We start from the raw sequence: 17,307 nt of genomic DNA, 5'->3' as shown, positions 1-17,307 counted from the left end.
CTGGCACACCCTTCTCCCTCCTCCATCCAGGCAAGCAAGAGGCATCTTCAGGGTTCAAGGACACATTCCAGCTGTCAGGAGTGAACCAGCAGTAAATCATACCGTTCAAATTGGAGGTAACTCCCTATTAGCAAGAACCACGATCTGCACTGACTTAGTGTCAGGCCTCATGAGTACAGCAGGGCATTCCCGGTAGGTCTTGCCCCATGGATCAGTTGCTGAGATTGCAAGTCCCCACCTTCCCACAGTTGTCTAAGTCCACTCCTCTCCAGGGCTTTTCCCAAGTAATCTGAGACTGCCCCAGCATGGAGCCATCTTTTCCTACGCTCTTTTCATGCCTCTTCTTGTTCTGGGAGACAGGCAGGGAGAAGGAAGCTTGTCGCTTGCAGGAGGGGGAGACACCCATGACTCTTCACTGGCCTAACTCATCTCTGCCTCTTGGCCTATTTCCTTCCATTCTCCTGCTTCAGCTTCTGCCTCTGATTTTGCACTTCTCTCTGCTACGGACTCTCCCAGGTCTCTAAGTCCTATCACCACTTCAGCTTCTGACACCTCCTCTTCCTAGCCTTCTCCCTCTGACCACTCACGGTTGTCCGACCACCAGTCCCCAGGCTCTGAGCCTCCTTCCCTTGGGGTTCCCCAGCTGGTTCCTCGCACCATTCCTCTGCGTCCAAGCAGTCCATGAAACCAGCCAACCAAAAATGCTCAAATCAGATGAGGGGTGGGGCCTGGAGGGTCTGTGTGGTCTAAGGAGGTGTGAATCCCAACAGTGGCATTCAGCACCCAAGCCTGGAGTTCCCCACCCACGGTGTAAAGGGGGCTGCTCGCCTGTAAAACAGTCCTCGTTGGTGGGCTCAGCACTGTTTAATCACAGCAGGGCCTATTAAGAGGCCTGGAGCTTCAGCGTGGCTTTGTGCCACTAATGCCTTTGCTTGCCATCAACTCCATCAGGAGCCCCTTGCCAAGGTGTGACACATCTCCACCAGCGATTAACCTCTTAGCTTCACTAACACCCGTGATCCAATAGACCTATGCACCCTGGCAGGTGCCCTGGTTCTTCACAGCTCCATGCCCACCCACCTGCAGCTTCCGCTCATCTCTCCAACTACAGCAGGGAGAAGTTCTTGCCGAATCTGAAAGCTCTTTCATTGTGGTGGATCTCAGCCGGCATTTGCGCAAAGGAAGACATTTGAAAGAAGACGCATACCAAAGGATGGACCAATCTTGTCAGTTTCAATGCTCTCTCTGTTCCTCTTCCTTCCAGTCTTCTGTACATGTTCGCCCCATCCGTTGCTGATTTTTATACATTTTCTTTTTTTAAAAAACCCACAGCTATATTCTCAGGCTTGCAGGAGGTGGCAGCCTTGCGCGGGTGCAAACACCCCTTATATTTGGCATTCTGTGTCCTTTGCTGTATGCTACATAATACTAGGGATCAAGATTCAAAAAGTGCCTTCAGCTAAAGACAGCCAGAAGGCCATCGTCTTCTCCAGTTTGCAGTAATAAGCACCAACCCTTTGCTCCAAGATAAGGTCCTATACTTTTTATAATTGCTTTACAAGCAGAAACTCAGTTGGTAAAGTTCCCCCAGCATACACTGCTTCATGAATGGGTTGAATTATTGAATTGCTCTGTGCAGATTTAGATCTTAAAATATGGAGGTCTAAGCATGCAGCCAACATTTTACCTAATGGCTCACTAAGAAGTAACACAATTCAGTAAGTTTAAACATATTGGGCTATCTCATCTCCTCATTTTTGGAAAGCAATTTCCCCTGGTATATTTTGCACACTATGTTCACAGACATCTGGGTTCTTATGCACACTTCCCCTGATAAAGACATTTTTAATTACTTGATTGCAAAAATGTGCACATTTGGCAATATACGATACAAAAATATGTATATTAGCAGGAAGGTTCCCTAAAATGTAGACAAATTTTCACGAGGACCTCTTTTTTTTTTGAAAATAAACATTCCATGCTGATGTGGAAATGTATTGAACTGAACCATAGACTATGAAAAATGAGAACCTGGGAGAAACCGAGGCAGATACACCCACCTCTCATAGGACAGTCATCTTGGCCTGTTGCTTGTCTGTGTGATTCTATTAATCATACTGTGAACTATCCCTTTCTGAGGGTAGACCAGTCATGCTTCAGATGATATGGAAGCTCTGCTATTTGTGGCTTTGCTAACTCATATCCCTCAAAGCAAATACAGAAAATGTGACGAACAGGCATGCATTTCTACGCGCCCAGGGAGTAGGGATGGGCAAATATATCAGTTTCCAATCCTTTCCCCCATCTTAAGTTCAGATCTCAACCTTTCCACATCAGTCTGTGCTTTTTTTAAAAAAATAAAAGGCCTCATGGAAATTTGTCAGCATTTTCCTGAATTTATCCTAATATGCACAGTTTTTCATAATATGCACGGTTTTTCATAATTTTTGCAAAACAACTTTCCCTAATAGGATGCACTTCTGTCCATCATTTTTGCAGTGTTTTTACGCACAGCTTTGTATATGCATTTTTACACAGGTCGCCTGGCTGGAGGGTTGCTCTGCAAAATTTTGAGAAGTGCAAATTTTGAAGGATGCCTGTGTTTTGCTTCATGTAGTGTTTCGGAAAGTGTGAATTAGGTTTGCCTTTAAACATGAACCGAATTGAATTCCCCCCGCATCCCTGACAGGGAGCTCTGCTGGACCGCAGTGCTGTACTACCAGGCCACTACATGCCTGAGAGCATGTCTGTTTGCAGCTCTTCCCACACAGCAAATACTGCTGGAACGCAAATATGTATCCATTGCAAACACGATTGCCGTGAAAAGTGTGAAGGCAGCTCTCTAATCTATCTCTGGGCAGCCTTTGAGGGGGAGGGCTTGAGCTATCCATTAATCTGTTTTCCTTAGCTGCTGAAATTGGATTTTTAAAGTTTCCAAGAGGGACATTTCTATTCTCTTTAATCTCTTCTTTCCCAGCCTGAATTTTGTAGTTGGGGACAGAGCGGGTGAGCAAATTTATACACGTGTAAATATTGCGATTTTTAAAATAAATAAATCAACAACACATGTGATCTAAAAGAGTTTTCTATATTTTAAACATCCTAGAACAAACATCTCTCTCTCTCTCTCTTTCTTTTAACTGGCCGGCGGGATATTTGGACTGTTTACATACTAAATAAAACCATAAAATCTTCTTTTCCTTGATCTGCTCTTGGGCAAAGGATATTTTATCAACTGAGTGGGAGGGAAGGACTGCCGACTTGATTGGCAGCATCTGTAAGTCTGGAACGCGGGGAGCAATGAAAAGGCTCCGTGCCAATCTGCCGTTTATTGCGTCCCCAGTGTGATTCCCAAGGATACCTTGCGAAGGGCTCCTGGTGCGCCTTGCTTGTCTCCCCAACGCATGAAACAGACTCATGACCCACTAACAGCAGCATCCACGATGCTCCCGGGAGCTCTCCTTCATGCAGGAGCGAAAAGGAGACACGGGAGGGGGTCCCTTCAATCCTAGCTGTCCCTTCCGGGAGGTTTTTTCAGCCACCCTCTTGTTGTTATGTCTGGAGCCAGAGCTAAAACCTTTGGAAGCCCTTGGGAATGATTCTGCCCTTGACGGACCTGCCACTTAGGATTAACAAAGAGTCACAACATCTGTTCCTCGCACGCTGTGCCCGAAAGGCTGCCAGAATGAAATGCTCAGGCCAAGACCGCGGCGCCAGCCCACCTTTGTTAGCCGGCGCAGGAGGGGGTTGAGGGCATTGCCCTTTTGCAAATTATTCCTCAAATCAATTTGCATTGAGAGCCAAGAGGCCTCCAACTCTGGGGAGCCCGTCGCATGTCGCGTATTTTCCTTGGAATTAGAGGCATCGGAATCCACCCCTCAAACGCTCCCGTGATTCTGTAGGTGTTTGGATTGTCGGGGAAAGCGCTCGCCGTCCGGTCGCTGACATATGGCTTTGCAACTGAGCGACCAGATTTGTTGCACGGCCTTATTCCATCGCTGGGGACAATAGGAGGGAGCCAGTCATTCCGGGGCCACGAGAGAATGTCCTATCTTAAGCCGACTGGCAGGGAACTTGAACGCTTTGACGGACTCTCTCTGATTTATTGGTAAGAGGGGCTGCTTGTGGTCTGGGGAATGGGGAGAAGGCTTAAGTGTCTTCCTGCACAACTGCTTGCCTTTTGCACGTCAGTGGAGACGTTTCGGGGTTCTTAGGAAGCATGAGCAGAACCCTGCCAAGGCAGGGTGGCGGTGTGTGTTTTTGTGTGGTCTTGTGTACTTTGGAATGTTCGCCCAAGAGATTCGTGAGGCCGGACCAAGTTGCAGATCAGAATGTCTTTTCATAAAGCTTCTTAAAAGGAGGGTAAATGCCAAGATGCTGGTACACAGCCAAAAGACTGAATCAGAGGATACTCTGTTTTGGAAAAGGCGACGATGTTCCTGTGCAGGTTTCCTTGGCATAAAATACTTGCAGGGAGATATAGTGAAGTTCCAAGCCCGTTAATGGACAAATTGGAAGCCAGCTATCCTTTGAAAGCCACACTTCTGCGAATTTTGCGCACTGGGGGGGGGGGGGGGGTTAGTTATAAAAATGCTCATATTAGTAAAAAATGACCCAGATTAAAACCATTGTATTATGGGGAAATTATTGCGGAAATTTGTGTATGAAGCAACGTTGCATGCAAGAAGTGTGTAGTTTGGAAGAAACATTTAAAGGCTGACAAATTAAATGCTGATGCAGAAATATGGTGAACAAGACTGGGGAAATGAGGGGGGGGGGGGGAGAGAGAAACAATTTTCACCTATCTTTACCTCTCCCAGTGTTGCATTGGTACCTCAGTCAACAGATCCTTACACCATTCAAAGTGTGTGGCACAAGAATTCTGTGCACACGATGGCCCCAGATATGACTTCTGGTGGGTTGCCAGGTGAACTCAGTACATTTAAAGGGGTGCCTGGGTGACCAAAACAACAAAAAAAAAGCTTGAGGGATATTCCTGTCTAGGGACTCGCATCTAAAGATCTGTGGGAGAAATCAGTAATGTCTGGATTACAATGCAGACATCTATTTTAAATTGAACATTGGTTTGGGACAATGTTTTGAACCTTGTTGGCATCGCTAGGGAGACAAAATCCTAAAGTTCCCCTTGGCAATGCAGTTGTGGTACTTGCAGCCTACAGGTCAAGCCTAAATCTGCATGGAGTGTGTCCACCACCCACATGCCAACATCTTTAGGCAAGGCGTGGCTGTGAACCTATTGCACAGGCAACTAACTTGTATCCTTCCATGCATATGTATCCGTGTGTGTCCTCTTTTGTGCACAAAGAGTTTCGGCAAGCGAGCCACGTGTGGGAGGGGGAAACGTTTTGTGCACACAATGGCCCCAGTTTGCATTCATGATTTTTTCCCCTGGGGGGGTGGGTCTCCTCTGTTATATTGCAAGATACTTTTGTAGGAGAAGGAAAGTCCTGATGTGCGAACATAACCCACTTTTGCATGTAAACATGACTGAAGGCTATCCTGGCTGACGGCTATTTTGTCTGTAGATTTGGGTATGTCCCTGGATGGATGGGGTCTGCTTGGGAATATTATTCATGCCTACCCGAATGCCTTTCAGTGAAGTGCATGCAGTTGTAAAAACCCTGGGTCAGATTACTTGACATGTTCGGTATGTGTGCCTTGAGTCTGTGTTTGCATAGATGTATATGTTGTGGTTCGTGCACGTTGAATGGAGAATGTGCACAAACACTGGCCGTTGCACAAGTTCCTGCAAATATATTGAACTGTACACAAACACGTAGTATTAACAGGGGATATTGTAACTGGAGACTCTGCAGAAAACAGACGTCAGTCAGGTAGTATGGACATCGCTAGGTCCCGATGTACATCTTCTGAGCCTGACCAATAACTATTAATGGATTTTGTCTAAAGCAAGGGTGAAGAACTTAAGGCTTGGGATCCAAATGTCACCCCCTAGACCTCTTGCTCTGGCCCTCAAGACTCTGCCTGGGGCACGCCCCCTCCCAGGCCCCACACACCTCTGAAGGCAACCTCCCTCATTAGTCCTGAATGGAGACGTGTGTGTGGCATGTAAAACCCTGCACCCCTCCTCCATGTGTTAAGATATATGCCTAGTACACCTGGTAGAGACTGATATGCATCGGGTTGCCATACAACTGGAATTTCCCGGACATAGCCTGAGTACGGCAGTCAGAAGTAGTGTCTGGGAGGGAAATCCAAACATATGGCAACCCATGTCAAAAGTCTAGATTTTGCTGAATTTCCTTTAGCTCAAAAACTTTTTTAAAAAAAAAGATTTTGCAAAAGCAGTTTTGTGTCTGGGTTTTCACCTTTTGTAATATGGCACCCCTAGATATGCAGGTACAATGGATTCTGTTTGTTTGCCGCTTTTTGGTGGTAGCACAGTGTAGAAGGAGAAGGTTGGTGGTAGCCAATTGTAGCAGGTTGTAAAAGAGATCTGCTGTGCTCTAGTGGCTAGAGCAGGGGTCAGCAAACTTTTTCAGCAGTGGCCAGTCCACTGTCCCTCAGACCTTGTGGGGGCCAGACTATATTTTTTTTTTGGGGGGGAGAACGAATTCCTATGCCCACAAATAACCCAGAGATGCATTTTAAATCAAAGCACACATTCTACTCATTTATAAACATGCTGATTCCCGGACCGTCCGCAGGCCAGATTTAGAAGGCGATTGGGCTGGATCTGGCCCCTGGGCCTTAGTTTGCCTACCCAAGGGTTAGAGTGTCAGACTGGGACCTGGGACACCAGGGTTCAAATCTGCCCTCAGCCATGAAGTTCATTAGGTGACCTCAGGCCAGTCACTGTCTTTCAGCTTATCCTACTTCACAGGGTTGTTATGAGGATAAGAAGAAGAAGAAGAAGAGTTTGGATTTTATATCCCGCCTTTCACTCCCTTTAAGGAGTCTCAAAGCGGCTAACATTCTCCTTTCCCTTCCTCCCCCACAACAAACACTCTGTGAGGTGAGTGGGGCTGAGAGACTTCAGAGAAGTGTGACTGGCCCAAGGTCACCCAGCAGCTGCATGTGGAGGAGCGGGGAATCGAACCCGGTTCCCCAGATTATGAGACTACCGCTCTTAACTACTACACCACACTGGCAGGGGGAGATGGACTGATGAGCCAGTGGTGAGCAGCAGGCTGTGAAAAGATCTAGAAGCAAAGGAATGACACCAGCCTACAAAAGAAATGGGAGGGAAACATCCAAAAGTATGGTTACCATACATCCCCGTTTCCCGGGGATAGTCCCCGGATTTACAAATCTGTCCCTAGACAAAATCCGTCCCTGGATTTCATTTAATGTCCCTGGATTTATATTTTAAGTGTTGTAGATTTATTAGTAGGGAATGACTGTTGCGTGATTGGTTCAATGGCACAAGACACATCATATGGGGACTTCCGGTGAGGCAAAATGGCGGGCGCCACAGCAGCGAGCAGCTCCTGAAGCCAGCAAGAGCCAGGCTGGCTCCGGGCTGCTGAGACTGCCACTGCTGAGGGGGAACTGGGGACGACCGGCGCATCAACTGGGGGAACCGCTGACCCTCCCCATGACCCAAATCGAGCCGGGTGCAAGAGCACCTGGCCACCTGGCTGACTGCCCTGCGGCACTCCATGGCCAGTAAAATCCCCAGAGCTGACTCAGAGAAGGAGGAAAGGAGAAGGAGGAGGAGGAAAGGAGAAGGAGAAGGAAGAGAGAGAAAGAGGAAGGAGAAAAAAAAGAGGGGAGCCCCAACCTTGCCACGCTGCTCTGGCCGCTGCTGCTGAGGAAGAGAGGTAGGAGAACACCTGGAGGGCAAGAACATGTGGCCGAGCCCAGGCCCGACCCGAGCCTTCTCCATAGCAGATAGCGCTCCAAGAAATCAGCCCAGAGGAAGGCTGTGCAATAGAGGAGACCCAGAAGAGAAGATATTACTTCTTAATTTTTTAAAAAAAAATGTATTTTAAAAATAACTTTCTCTCTCTCTTTTTTTTTTAAAGTGTCCCTGGATTCTGGGGGTGGGGGGGAATCTGGTAACCTTATCCAAAAGTGCTGCAAAAGAATGCTATCTGGTGCATTTGAAGCTTGCTGCTCTTTTCAAGGGTATTATGTTTTTGCAGGAAAGGGATTCTTTTTACCTTTTGATTAGATCAGGGGTGGGGAGCCTCAGGCTTGGGAGCCAAGAGCAGCCCTCCAAGCCTCTCTATCTAGCCTTCAAAACTCTCCCTACACCACAGCCCCTTCCCAAGCACACCCCTTCTCCCCAAGCCAAGCCCCTCAAAAATCCTGGTTTAAACACCCACTTGAGGGTTTTTGCCTGGATGGACTGTGCCCTTGAACTCTGATAATGCCTCTTGATTGTCTGGATGGAGGACAGAGAGACTGCACTTGTTTGGTGTAGCTCAGCTGTTGTGTACACATGTACACCCATTGAACATTACATGTGAATAACTGTATGAGTGTACAGCTCAGCTATCTGTGTCCGCAGGTACAAAAATTGTACACTTGTTGAACGCAATGTGTGAATGCCCCATGGAAATAACAATACAAGTGTACAGCTCAACTATTAGTGCATATAGACACACCAATTGTACACTCATTACATGTAACACGTGAACACCTCTAGAATGTGCACAGGCTCAATGCATTGGATGGGCAGCATGCTCACAGCCGCTGTCCCCAATCTCATCTCCCTTGCTTTGAGTGACTCTAGAATGCACAGGGCCTTTAGCTTGTTTGTGTACAGGCACTGCACCCAAACTTAATTTGGTACCCTGCAAAATGCAGCATCCCCAACTGCATTATGAGCTGGAGCTACAAGTGTGATCAGCAGGTGCAGTATCTGTTCTCGCTCTGAGCTATGAGCCTACACAGTCTAAATATGTGGAAATAGTTTCTGCCCCCTTAACTTACTTTCTGTCCCAGCTCAGAAATTTGTATCAAAAGGAATATATTATTATACTAGCTGGGAGGACTCTCCCGGACAGTCTGTTTATTGAGTGTCCGTCCTCATTTGTTTGCACAAGATTTGCATGGTAGTCACACAAAGTTGCTGTCCATTGGGTGCTCTTTGCGACTGGTTCGTGCGGAGGTTATCTCACCCTTTTCCAGGGCATTTGCCCATCACTATCCTTAAGGCAAAAAACTTGAATTTTGCACAATCTAAGTATGCTGGTATAAAATGGAATCATACCTAGAAAAGTCTGGAGGCAGCTAGAGTCTGAGTCTGGGCAGAGAACGACCAATGGGTCTGAAGTGCCTTTTAAAAAGTGCATTACTAGCCAGTTATACTACTGCCAACCACAGCATTGGTTAGGGAAATTACAACTATAATGGGGCCAGAAGAGTAGAAAGTAGCTACTAGTAGCATGGTGGGGTAGTGATGCTTGCCTGAGCCTCCTATCTCTGGGATCTCTGCAGCTTATCAGGAGAGAGATTGGGAGGGATGGCACAGCAGCAACACACCAGCAGAGCCAATATAGAACTCCCACCAGGGTGTCTACACCATACTGAACTTACTAACCTTAACCCTCTTCTGCCCAGTTAGCTACTGTCATACCGTTGGTGGGAGGTCAGGTAAGCATCCCCTGCAACACTGACTACTTTGGATAGCTCCTAGAGATGCTTCTGAAAAGGGAGAGCTTTCCTTAGAGTTGGTCTCTTAGGCTGCAAAGGTGGGGATGTGCTATCTTCACACTCACAGGGATGGGGCAGGAGAAATCCAGATGGCTTTCACAGTCAAAAGATCATTGCACAGCTCCTCCTTAGTTGCTTGCCTGAAACAGTTTTTGCCACAATTTTCCCGTTACAGCTGCGTTTCTCCTGTATTTCAGATGACCTGCAGCCAGGGGACATACTTTTGGGGGAGAAGTTGGCTTCGGATTGTGTTGTAATGCAGACCTGTTTAATTTGCGGTCCATGAATCTATTTGTGAACTGAAGCACAACTATCCTTTAAAGTTTGCTCTTCTCTAAATTTTGCAGTGAAATTCTCTGATCCCCAAATGCTTCTATTAGGGGAAAGTGTGTACAAGAATGCATGTATTGGTGAACATAACATGCAAAAAAAAAATGCAGCTTCTTGCACAAAAATGCATACAAAACTGTGAATATTAGGAGAAAACCAGATTAAAATGTTGGTGAACTTTCATGAGGACTTAAACTTTCATGAGGACTTAAAAAAAAATTATATGCTGGCTCCAGCCTTGGCTGATTCCATATTTCCCTGGTCCCTATTGTGGACCCCTTCCTGCTCTACCGGACCTCCAGGCCCCTTAGGCACAATGCGTAGGGCAGATGCCCCACTGTCTCAACTACTTCCTCCATCACCACAGCCACCACCTTTCCCTTTCTCTTCTAACCTCTTCCAGCTGGTGCAGAGTGCCCGAATCACTGCTGCTGGCACCATGAGCATCAGGGAAATGGCTGCAGCTCAGTGGCAGCACACTTGCTTTGCCTGCAGAAGGTCCTTGGTTTAATCCCTGGTACTTCCAGGTACAGCTCTGAAACCCTGGAGTCACTGTGTAGACAATACTGGATTAGATGAACCAGTGGTCTGACTCAATATAAGCCCCTTCATGTTCTTCTAGGAGAAGAGCTGCAGCTCGGCGCTAGTGCATCTGCCTTGCATGCAGAAGGCACCGGGTTCAATCCCCAGCATCCCCAGCTAGGGCTGGGAGGGTCACCTTCCTGAAATCCTGGAGGGCCCCTGCCTGATGGCACTGAACTAAATGGGCCAATGGTCTGACTTGGTGTAAGGTAGCTTGCTATGTTGCACTGCATCATGGCTTTGTGGTCTTTAAGGCCTTCTGGCAAGGAGAAGGTACATACTTGCACTGCATTAAGACTATGTAGTCTTTAATGCCACTCAGCACCGGCCGGTTCTGGGAGGTGCTGGGAAGGGTGAAGGAGATTTTAGCAGACTCAGCAGCTTGCCTGCTTCTGGGGAAGAAAGCAGGGGGCAGCCATGGTTGATAGCGAGCCTTCTGTCGGAGTGTGGACCCCAGCAGATGCCAGGCCCATTCCAACCCTGGCCAGAAAAAGAGAATAAGAAATGGCAGCCCTCCTGGCAGAGGCTGCTCTGTTTGTTCTCCAATATGGGGATGATTAGTTCTGGTGACGCATCAGCGGCAACTTGCCCGCCCTGAGCAAAAGCCGGAGCTCTATGGCCAGAGCGGCCCCCTGCGTGTGAAAAGGGCCAGCTGTGCGGCCTGATGTTCAGCTGTCCTTACACTTTTATTAGGATTTTGTCCAGCAAGCCAGCTTTGGAGGGCAGCAAACAGATGGCCGGGGAGATAATGTGTCCCCATCACTTTGATAAATATGGCCCAACTCAGTGACTGATTAAAAGATTAATTTGTTAGAGAGTTTGGGGATGTGAGGGGGAGGAGGAGAAGGAGATGGAGAAACAGAAGGAGAAGGAGAAGGAGAAAGAGAAGAAGGAACAAGATCTTGGCCTGGTATTTTTCCAGCCTCCACATGTGGCAGAATTTGATACGGAAAGGTAGGAGATATCGCCCCCCCTCTCCCCAGAAGGGAGCATGCCTAGCCAAGTTCTCCTCCTCTTCCTCCTCCTCCTCCTCCTCACCATTTCAAATAAACAAGGAAATTCAAGGAAGCAATATGATGCCATTATATACTGTATGGTGCATTTTTACAATAGGGCAAAAAATGTTGTATGGATGAATATTATCATGGATTCCGATGATGATGATGATGATGTAAATGCATAGGATTGCAGCCAATGTTAATTTTACTCGCAGTAGGTTCATTGAAATGAATGAACATGACTTAGGTCTATTAATCTCAATGGGGCTTTTTGTGTAGCCATCAGGGATGGGGGAGAAATTCGGTCCAGTTCACATTTAAAGGCCAATCTACCCAATTCTTGCCTTTTGAAACTATAAGTGAACCGAAACATAGCCATCCTGCAAAAATTCTCATTTTTCTGAATTTTGCAATGCAGTTTTCCAGCCAGGTTGTGCACCTTCACTAGGGTATTAGAATCTAAAAGAGTATAAAAATGCATTATATTAGGGAAAATTGCTTTGCAAAAAAAAAAGTGTACATTAGGAAAAATTGCATACAAAGATGAGTAGAAAAATTTGCAATAAATGCAAATAAATTTCATGAGGGGACACACACACACTGCCAACTGAAAAATGAGAAACAAAGATATACACCAAAATTGACATATTCACCCATCCCTAATAGCAGGTGATTAAGCCACTCTATGGTTGTGGTGGTGGTGGTGATGTTATGACTTCCTTAATCTTAGTTGCACAAGGAGTACTTTTCTTACTCTGTGGTGAGACAGAAATACAATCTGTACATGCTCAGCATCTTCCGCTCCTATCACATCACTTCTCATTTCCTGCAAGGGCTCTGAAAACAAGGTCCAGGGTCTTAAAAGGTAAACCATTAGGTCCAGTCGCAGACGACTCTGGGGTTGTGGCGCTCATCTTGCTTTATTGGCCAAGGGAGCTGGCGTACAGCTTCCAGGTCATGTGGCCAGCATGACTAAGCCACTTTTGGAGAACCAGAGCTGCACATGGAAATGCTGTTTAGCTTCCCGCCTATTTATCTACTTGCACTTTGACGTGCTTTCAAACTGCTAGGTTGGCAGGAGCAGGGACCAAGCAATGGGAGCTCACCCTGTCGCAGGGATTCGAACCGCTGACCTTCGGATCAACAAGCCCTAGGCTCTATGGTTTAACCCACAGCGCCACCCATGTCCAGGGTCTTAGACCTAGTTAAAATTAAGCCCAGTTTAAAATGGATCTAAAATGGACAGTTAGTAAGACTGAAGCTTGCCAGGAACAAAAGCCATTCTCACAGAAAAGTTCTTTCCCCCATTCTCAGATGGGAAATGCACTCTGCACATGTTTAGAGATACCTTTGCCTTGCTTATTATGTCAGATGTTCCTAATTGAGCTGAGGGGGCATGATTACTACATGTCTTCTAATGCTAACATTTGGAGAGGGGCGGAATGAAGGTGCACTTCTTTAAGCCAAGTCTGTGCTAAAGTGGCTGGTTTTCCTGCCTTGTGGTTTTGGAAAGACAAATATATCATATGCTCCAACATTCTAGGACATTTTAGCGATTTCTGCCTGGACACTGTTTCCGACTGCCATATTCTGACTGTGTCCAGGAAATTCAGGACGTATGGCAACCCTATTACACCCACACCCCACCCATCTGACTAGGTTACCACAGCCACTCTAGGCAGCTTCCAACATATATATATATATATAATACAGTCATACCTCGGGTTGAAGTAGCTTCAAGTTAAGTATTTTTGGGTTGCGCTCCGCAGCGACCCAGAAGTAACAGAGCGCGTTACTTCTGGGTTTCGCCACTCGCGCATGCACAGACATTCAAAATGACATCATGCACAGAAGCAGAAGCAGCAAAACGTGACCCACGCACATGCAGATGCACAGTCACGTGTTACGTTTACTTCAGGATGCGAACGGGGCTTGGGAATGGATCGTATCCAGAGGTACCACTGTAATAAAACTTGAAACATTTTTAAAAACTCCCCTATACAAAGCTACCTTTAGATGTATAATTGCTTATCTCCTTGGTTCAGGGGCCACATAACTCCATGCCCTTCGATAAAATTAGGGATATCCTACCACACCCGCAAACATTTCTCCAATGAAAATAGGGACGTCCTAAGGAAAAGCGGGACATTCTAGGATCCAATCAGAAACCAGGACGGCGTCTCTAAATCTGGGGCTGTCCCTGGAGAATAGGGACACTTGGAGAAGCAGATGTATCTCTCTCTCACTTTGCATTACCAGCTTAAAAATATGCAGCTGAACTACCTCAAATTTTGGGGAGAAGGGACAGCTAAGAACACAGTCAGTGAATTAGTCATTTTTCAAATGTATTTCTTATTATTACTTATTAAAAATATAAACAGGCTGCTACTCACTCAGGTTCCATGGCGTGTTTTTAGGAAATGTAACGTAACAGTGAAATGTAACTTTCACAATTCTATTTTGAAATCACATTTTTGTTCATATCAGGGAGAAATTGCATGGAAACCTATTCTTTCTTTTTAAGAGTGTGTTAAAACTGTCCATTTTTATTTTTGACCTCTCATCCAAAACATGCTTCCACTCCCAATATGGATCACAGGGCCGTGTGCCAATTTTCTTCTGAAAATAACCTCTTCTGACAGCTATTTCCCCCTGAAGGTGATGCCTGTTGCAAGCTGAATCTTCAGAAGCAAATAGTGGGAGGTGGGGGGGTGGACATCATCCTGGGTGAGAAAAAAATGTGGGGCTTTAACCCAGATTGAATCACTCTCCATGCTACCCAAGGGCCAGCCTTGGTGATGCTGCCATTCTGTTTAGAAGTCAAAATTGATGGGTTCAAAAGTAATCAGATGTATACTGGGTCTGGCGCTTTCTCTAGCAAACGATAATATTCTTGTAATTCAAATCGAGATCAATTAGGAGTCGATTTGTGCACAAATGCATTGAGCATGGCTAACTCAAGGGCTGACTTCCAATCTTTTCCCCAAGTGACTGGTTTGGTGCCACCAAGTAGGAATTCCCCTGTGCTCAGTGGGTTGCCTCAAACTCAGAGCAGGCCATTGGAATTAACAGGCCTGTTGTTGTTTAGTTGTTTAGTCGTGTTCGACTCTTCGTGACCCCATGGACCAGAGCACGCCAGGCACTCCTGTCTTCCACTGCCTCCCGCAGTTTGGTCAAACTCATGCTGGTAGCTTCAAGAACACTGTCCAACCATCTCGTCCTCTGTCGTCCCCTTCTCCTTGTGCCCTCAATATTTGCCAGCATCAGGGTCTTTTCCAGGGAGTCTTCTCTTCTCATGAGGTGGCCAAAGTCTTGTCAATGCCTCTACTTTCAGCAGGGCTAGCAATGAATACATGGGGCATATATTGAGCCCATGATAGTCTCCAAAGGCCACCATTCCCAAAGAAACGCTTTCTAGGGAATCAATCCCATGAAAACAGAGGGATTTAATTCCAATCACACACAAACACCCTTCCTCCCAGGGCTATCTGCTCAAATACAGCGGCAACACGTAGCTAATGAATGTAATAATGTATTATGATTGGTAGCAAAATGTCATCCAAAATTAACAATTTCCAAATAATATATATGTCAGTCCATAACCAAAGAGTAGTTGATGTAATGAGTTACTGGCGAGGAAGACCACAATGCAGACAGGATGCCTTTCAGTGTCCAAGAAGTATTGTAGTGGGTGCTCCAACGTAACAAATTCAATAGCAATCAGCAAACAAGCAGAACAGTAGGACTGGATCAACTGTTTCGAAGATGAATCTTCGTCAGCAAGTAATTTTTTAGAATATCCATACAGTTTATAAGTTCTTACATTGGTTTTATCAGCATCAGTTAGCTACATTGGTTAATGAGCTCTGATCCACAAGTATTATATTTACCTGTATGGATATTCTAAAAAATCACTTGTGTTCCTCGCCAGTAACTCATTACGTTGACTACTCTTTGGTTATGGACTGACATATGTATTATTTGGAAATTGTTAATTTTGGATGACATTCTGCTACCAATACAGTGGTACCTTGGGTTACATACACTTCAGGTTACAGACACTTCAGGTTACAGACTCCGCTAACCCAGAAATAGTACCTTGGGTTAAGAACTTTGCTTCAGGATGAGAACACAAATCGGGCTCTGGTGGCGCGGCAGCAGCAGGAGCCTCCATTAGCTAAAGTGGTGCTTCAGGTTAAGAACAGTTTCAGGTTAAGAACGGACCTCCGGAATGAATTAAATACTTAACCTGAGGTACCACTGTACATTTATTACATTCATTAGCTATGTGTTGCCGCTGTATTTGAGCAAATATCTCTGTATTGCAACACAGGGGTTTGTTTTTCTTCCTCCCAGGGCGGCAAAAGACAAAAAACACAAAACAATGCATGCATTAAAAACTTTTTTTTTTAAGCTACCTAAACTAAAGTACCCATGGATGGGAGGAGGGAAGTCTGAGATTCAGAAGAACCATGTGTAATTTTTATTATTTGTGATTATGAGTGTGAACAAATTTGTAAAATCAAATAAAAAATATTTTAATCTAAATAACAACAACATTTAGAGGCATTAAACATGTAGAAACATCAAAGCACAGCCATATGTCCTCGTAGCTAATAATTTCAAGGTTGCCAAGAACAGTAGCTTTCATCTATGTAAGGCCTGGCTGAAAATGAATGTTCACCAGAGAGGGTGTTCCACAAATGTGGAAGCAATACCAAGAAGGCCCTGCCATGGGGTCAGTATCAACTGAGAGCCAGTGTGGTGTAGTGGTTAAGAGCGGTAGACTCGTAATCTGGGGAACCAGGTTCGCATCCCTGCTCCTCCACATGCAGCTGCTGGGTGACCTTGGGCCAGTCACACTTCACTGAAGTCTCTCAGCTCCACACACCTCATAGAGTATTTGTTGTGGGGAAGGAAGGGAAAGGAGAATGTTAGCTGCTTTGAGACTCCTTCGGGTAGTGATAAAGCGGGATATCAAATCCAAACTCCTACTCCTCTTCTTCTTCTTCTTCCTCTTCTGCAACAGCAGGGCTGGATGCTCTCCTATGTAAAGAACACCCTGCATTTAGAAAACTAGCACTACAGGGAGTGAAATAGGGCTAGAACCTTTCTACCTGATGTGGCCAGTGTTGTTGTTGTTGTTTAAACTTTGCAGGGAGGTTGTTTTTCCATGGGGGCACATTAAAAAATGACACACCCCTATTTGCAGCCTCAAGTGGGTGCTGTCCACCCCCCCCCCACATCAGGATGCAACCATCTCATTCTGCCGCAGCAGACCAAGCCAGACCACAAGTTAGGCATAGAGGGCTTTGAAGTGGTACATAGATGCAATCAGTCGTGCCTTCCACCCCCCACCCAAAAAAGGAATGCTTGGTGTATCTTTTTCGCTTCAGAGCTTCCATGAAATCAGCTTTTCAAAATTGTCACAAAACGGCATGGCTCGGTTTGCCAGCTTCTAGTGGGATGAGGATAAAGCAAATGAGATTTTAAGCGCCTGTCAAAATTGGAAGCTCCTCTCTCATGAGGGAGGGAGGGAGGGAGTTTGCAAGAGCTGCTGGTGGGGAAGCACCGGGCATGGCTGAGATTGCTTCTTGACACAGTCCAGCTCCACAGCCAAGCAAACACAGGGCCCCCTGGACTGGAATTTTATTTTATTTTTTATCCCCATGCCAAGGGCACAAATATGCTTGCAGAAGACATAAATGTGATCAGGTTCGCCATGACCACATTCCAAGGGTGCTCCTCCCCC

At 46.0% G+C, this 17,307-nt stretch overlaps 1 protein-coding gene across 1 annotated transcript in view; it reads left to right on the top strand.

Moving 5' to 3' along the window:
- The first annotated feature begins 3,646 nt into the window (after positions 1-3,646).
- LOC310664693 (syntaxin-binding protein 4-like) overlaps positions 3,647-17,307 on the top strand; it is a 61,833-nt gene continuing 48,172 nt past the window's right edge. The window contains exon 1 of the mRNA XM_083414110.1: positions 3,647-4,108. Coding sequence (XP_083270236.1) covers positions 4,044-4,108 — 65 coding nt within the window. The 5' untranslated portion in view covers positions 3,647-4,043. The remainder of the gene's footprint in view (positions 4,109-17,307) is intronic.

The sequence above is a fragment of the Podarcis tiliguerta genome, assembly GCF_965153285.1.
Source record: "Podarcis tiliguerta genome assembly, chromosome: 14".
Taxonomy (NCBI): Eukaryota; Metazoa; Chordata; class Lepidosauria; order Squamata; family Lacertidae; genus Podarcis; species Podarcis tiliguerta.
Note: the sequence above shows the minus strand (reverse complement) of the source record. Positions and strands in the feature narration are given on the sequence as shown.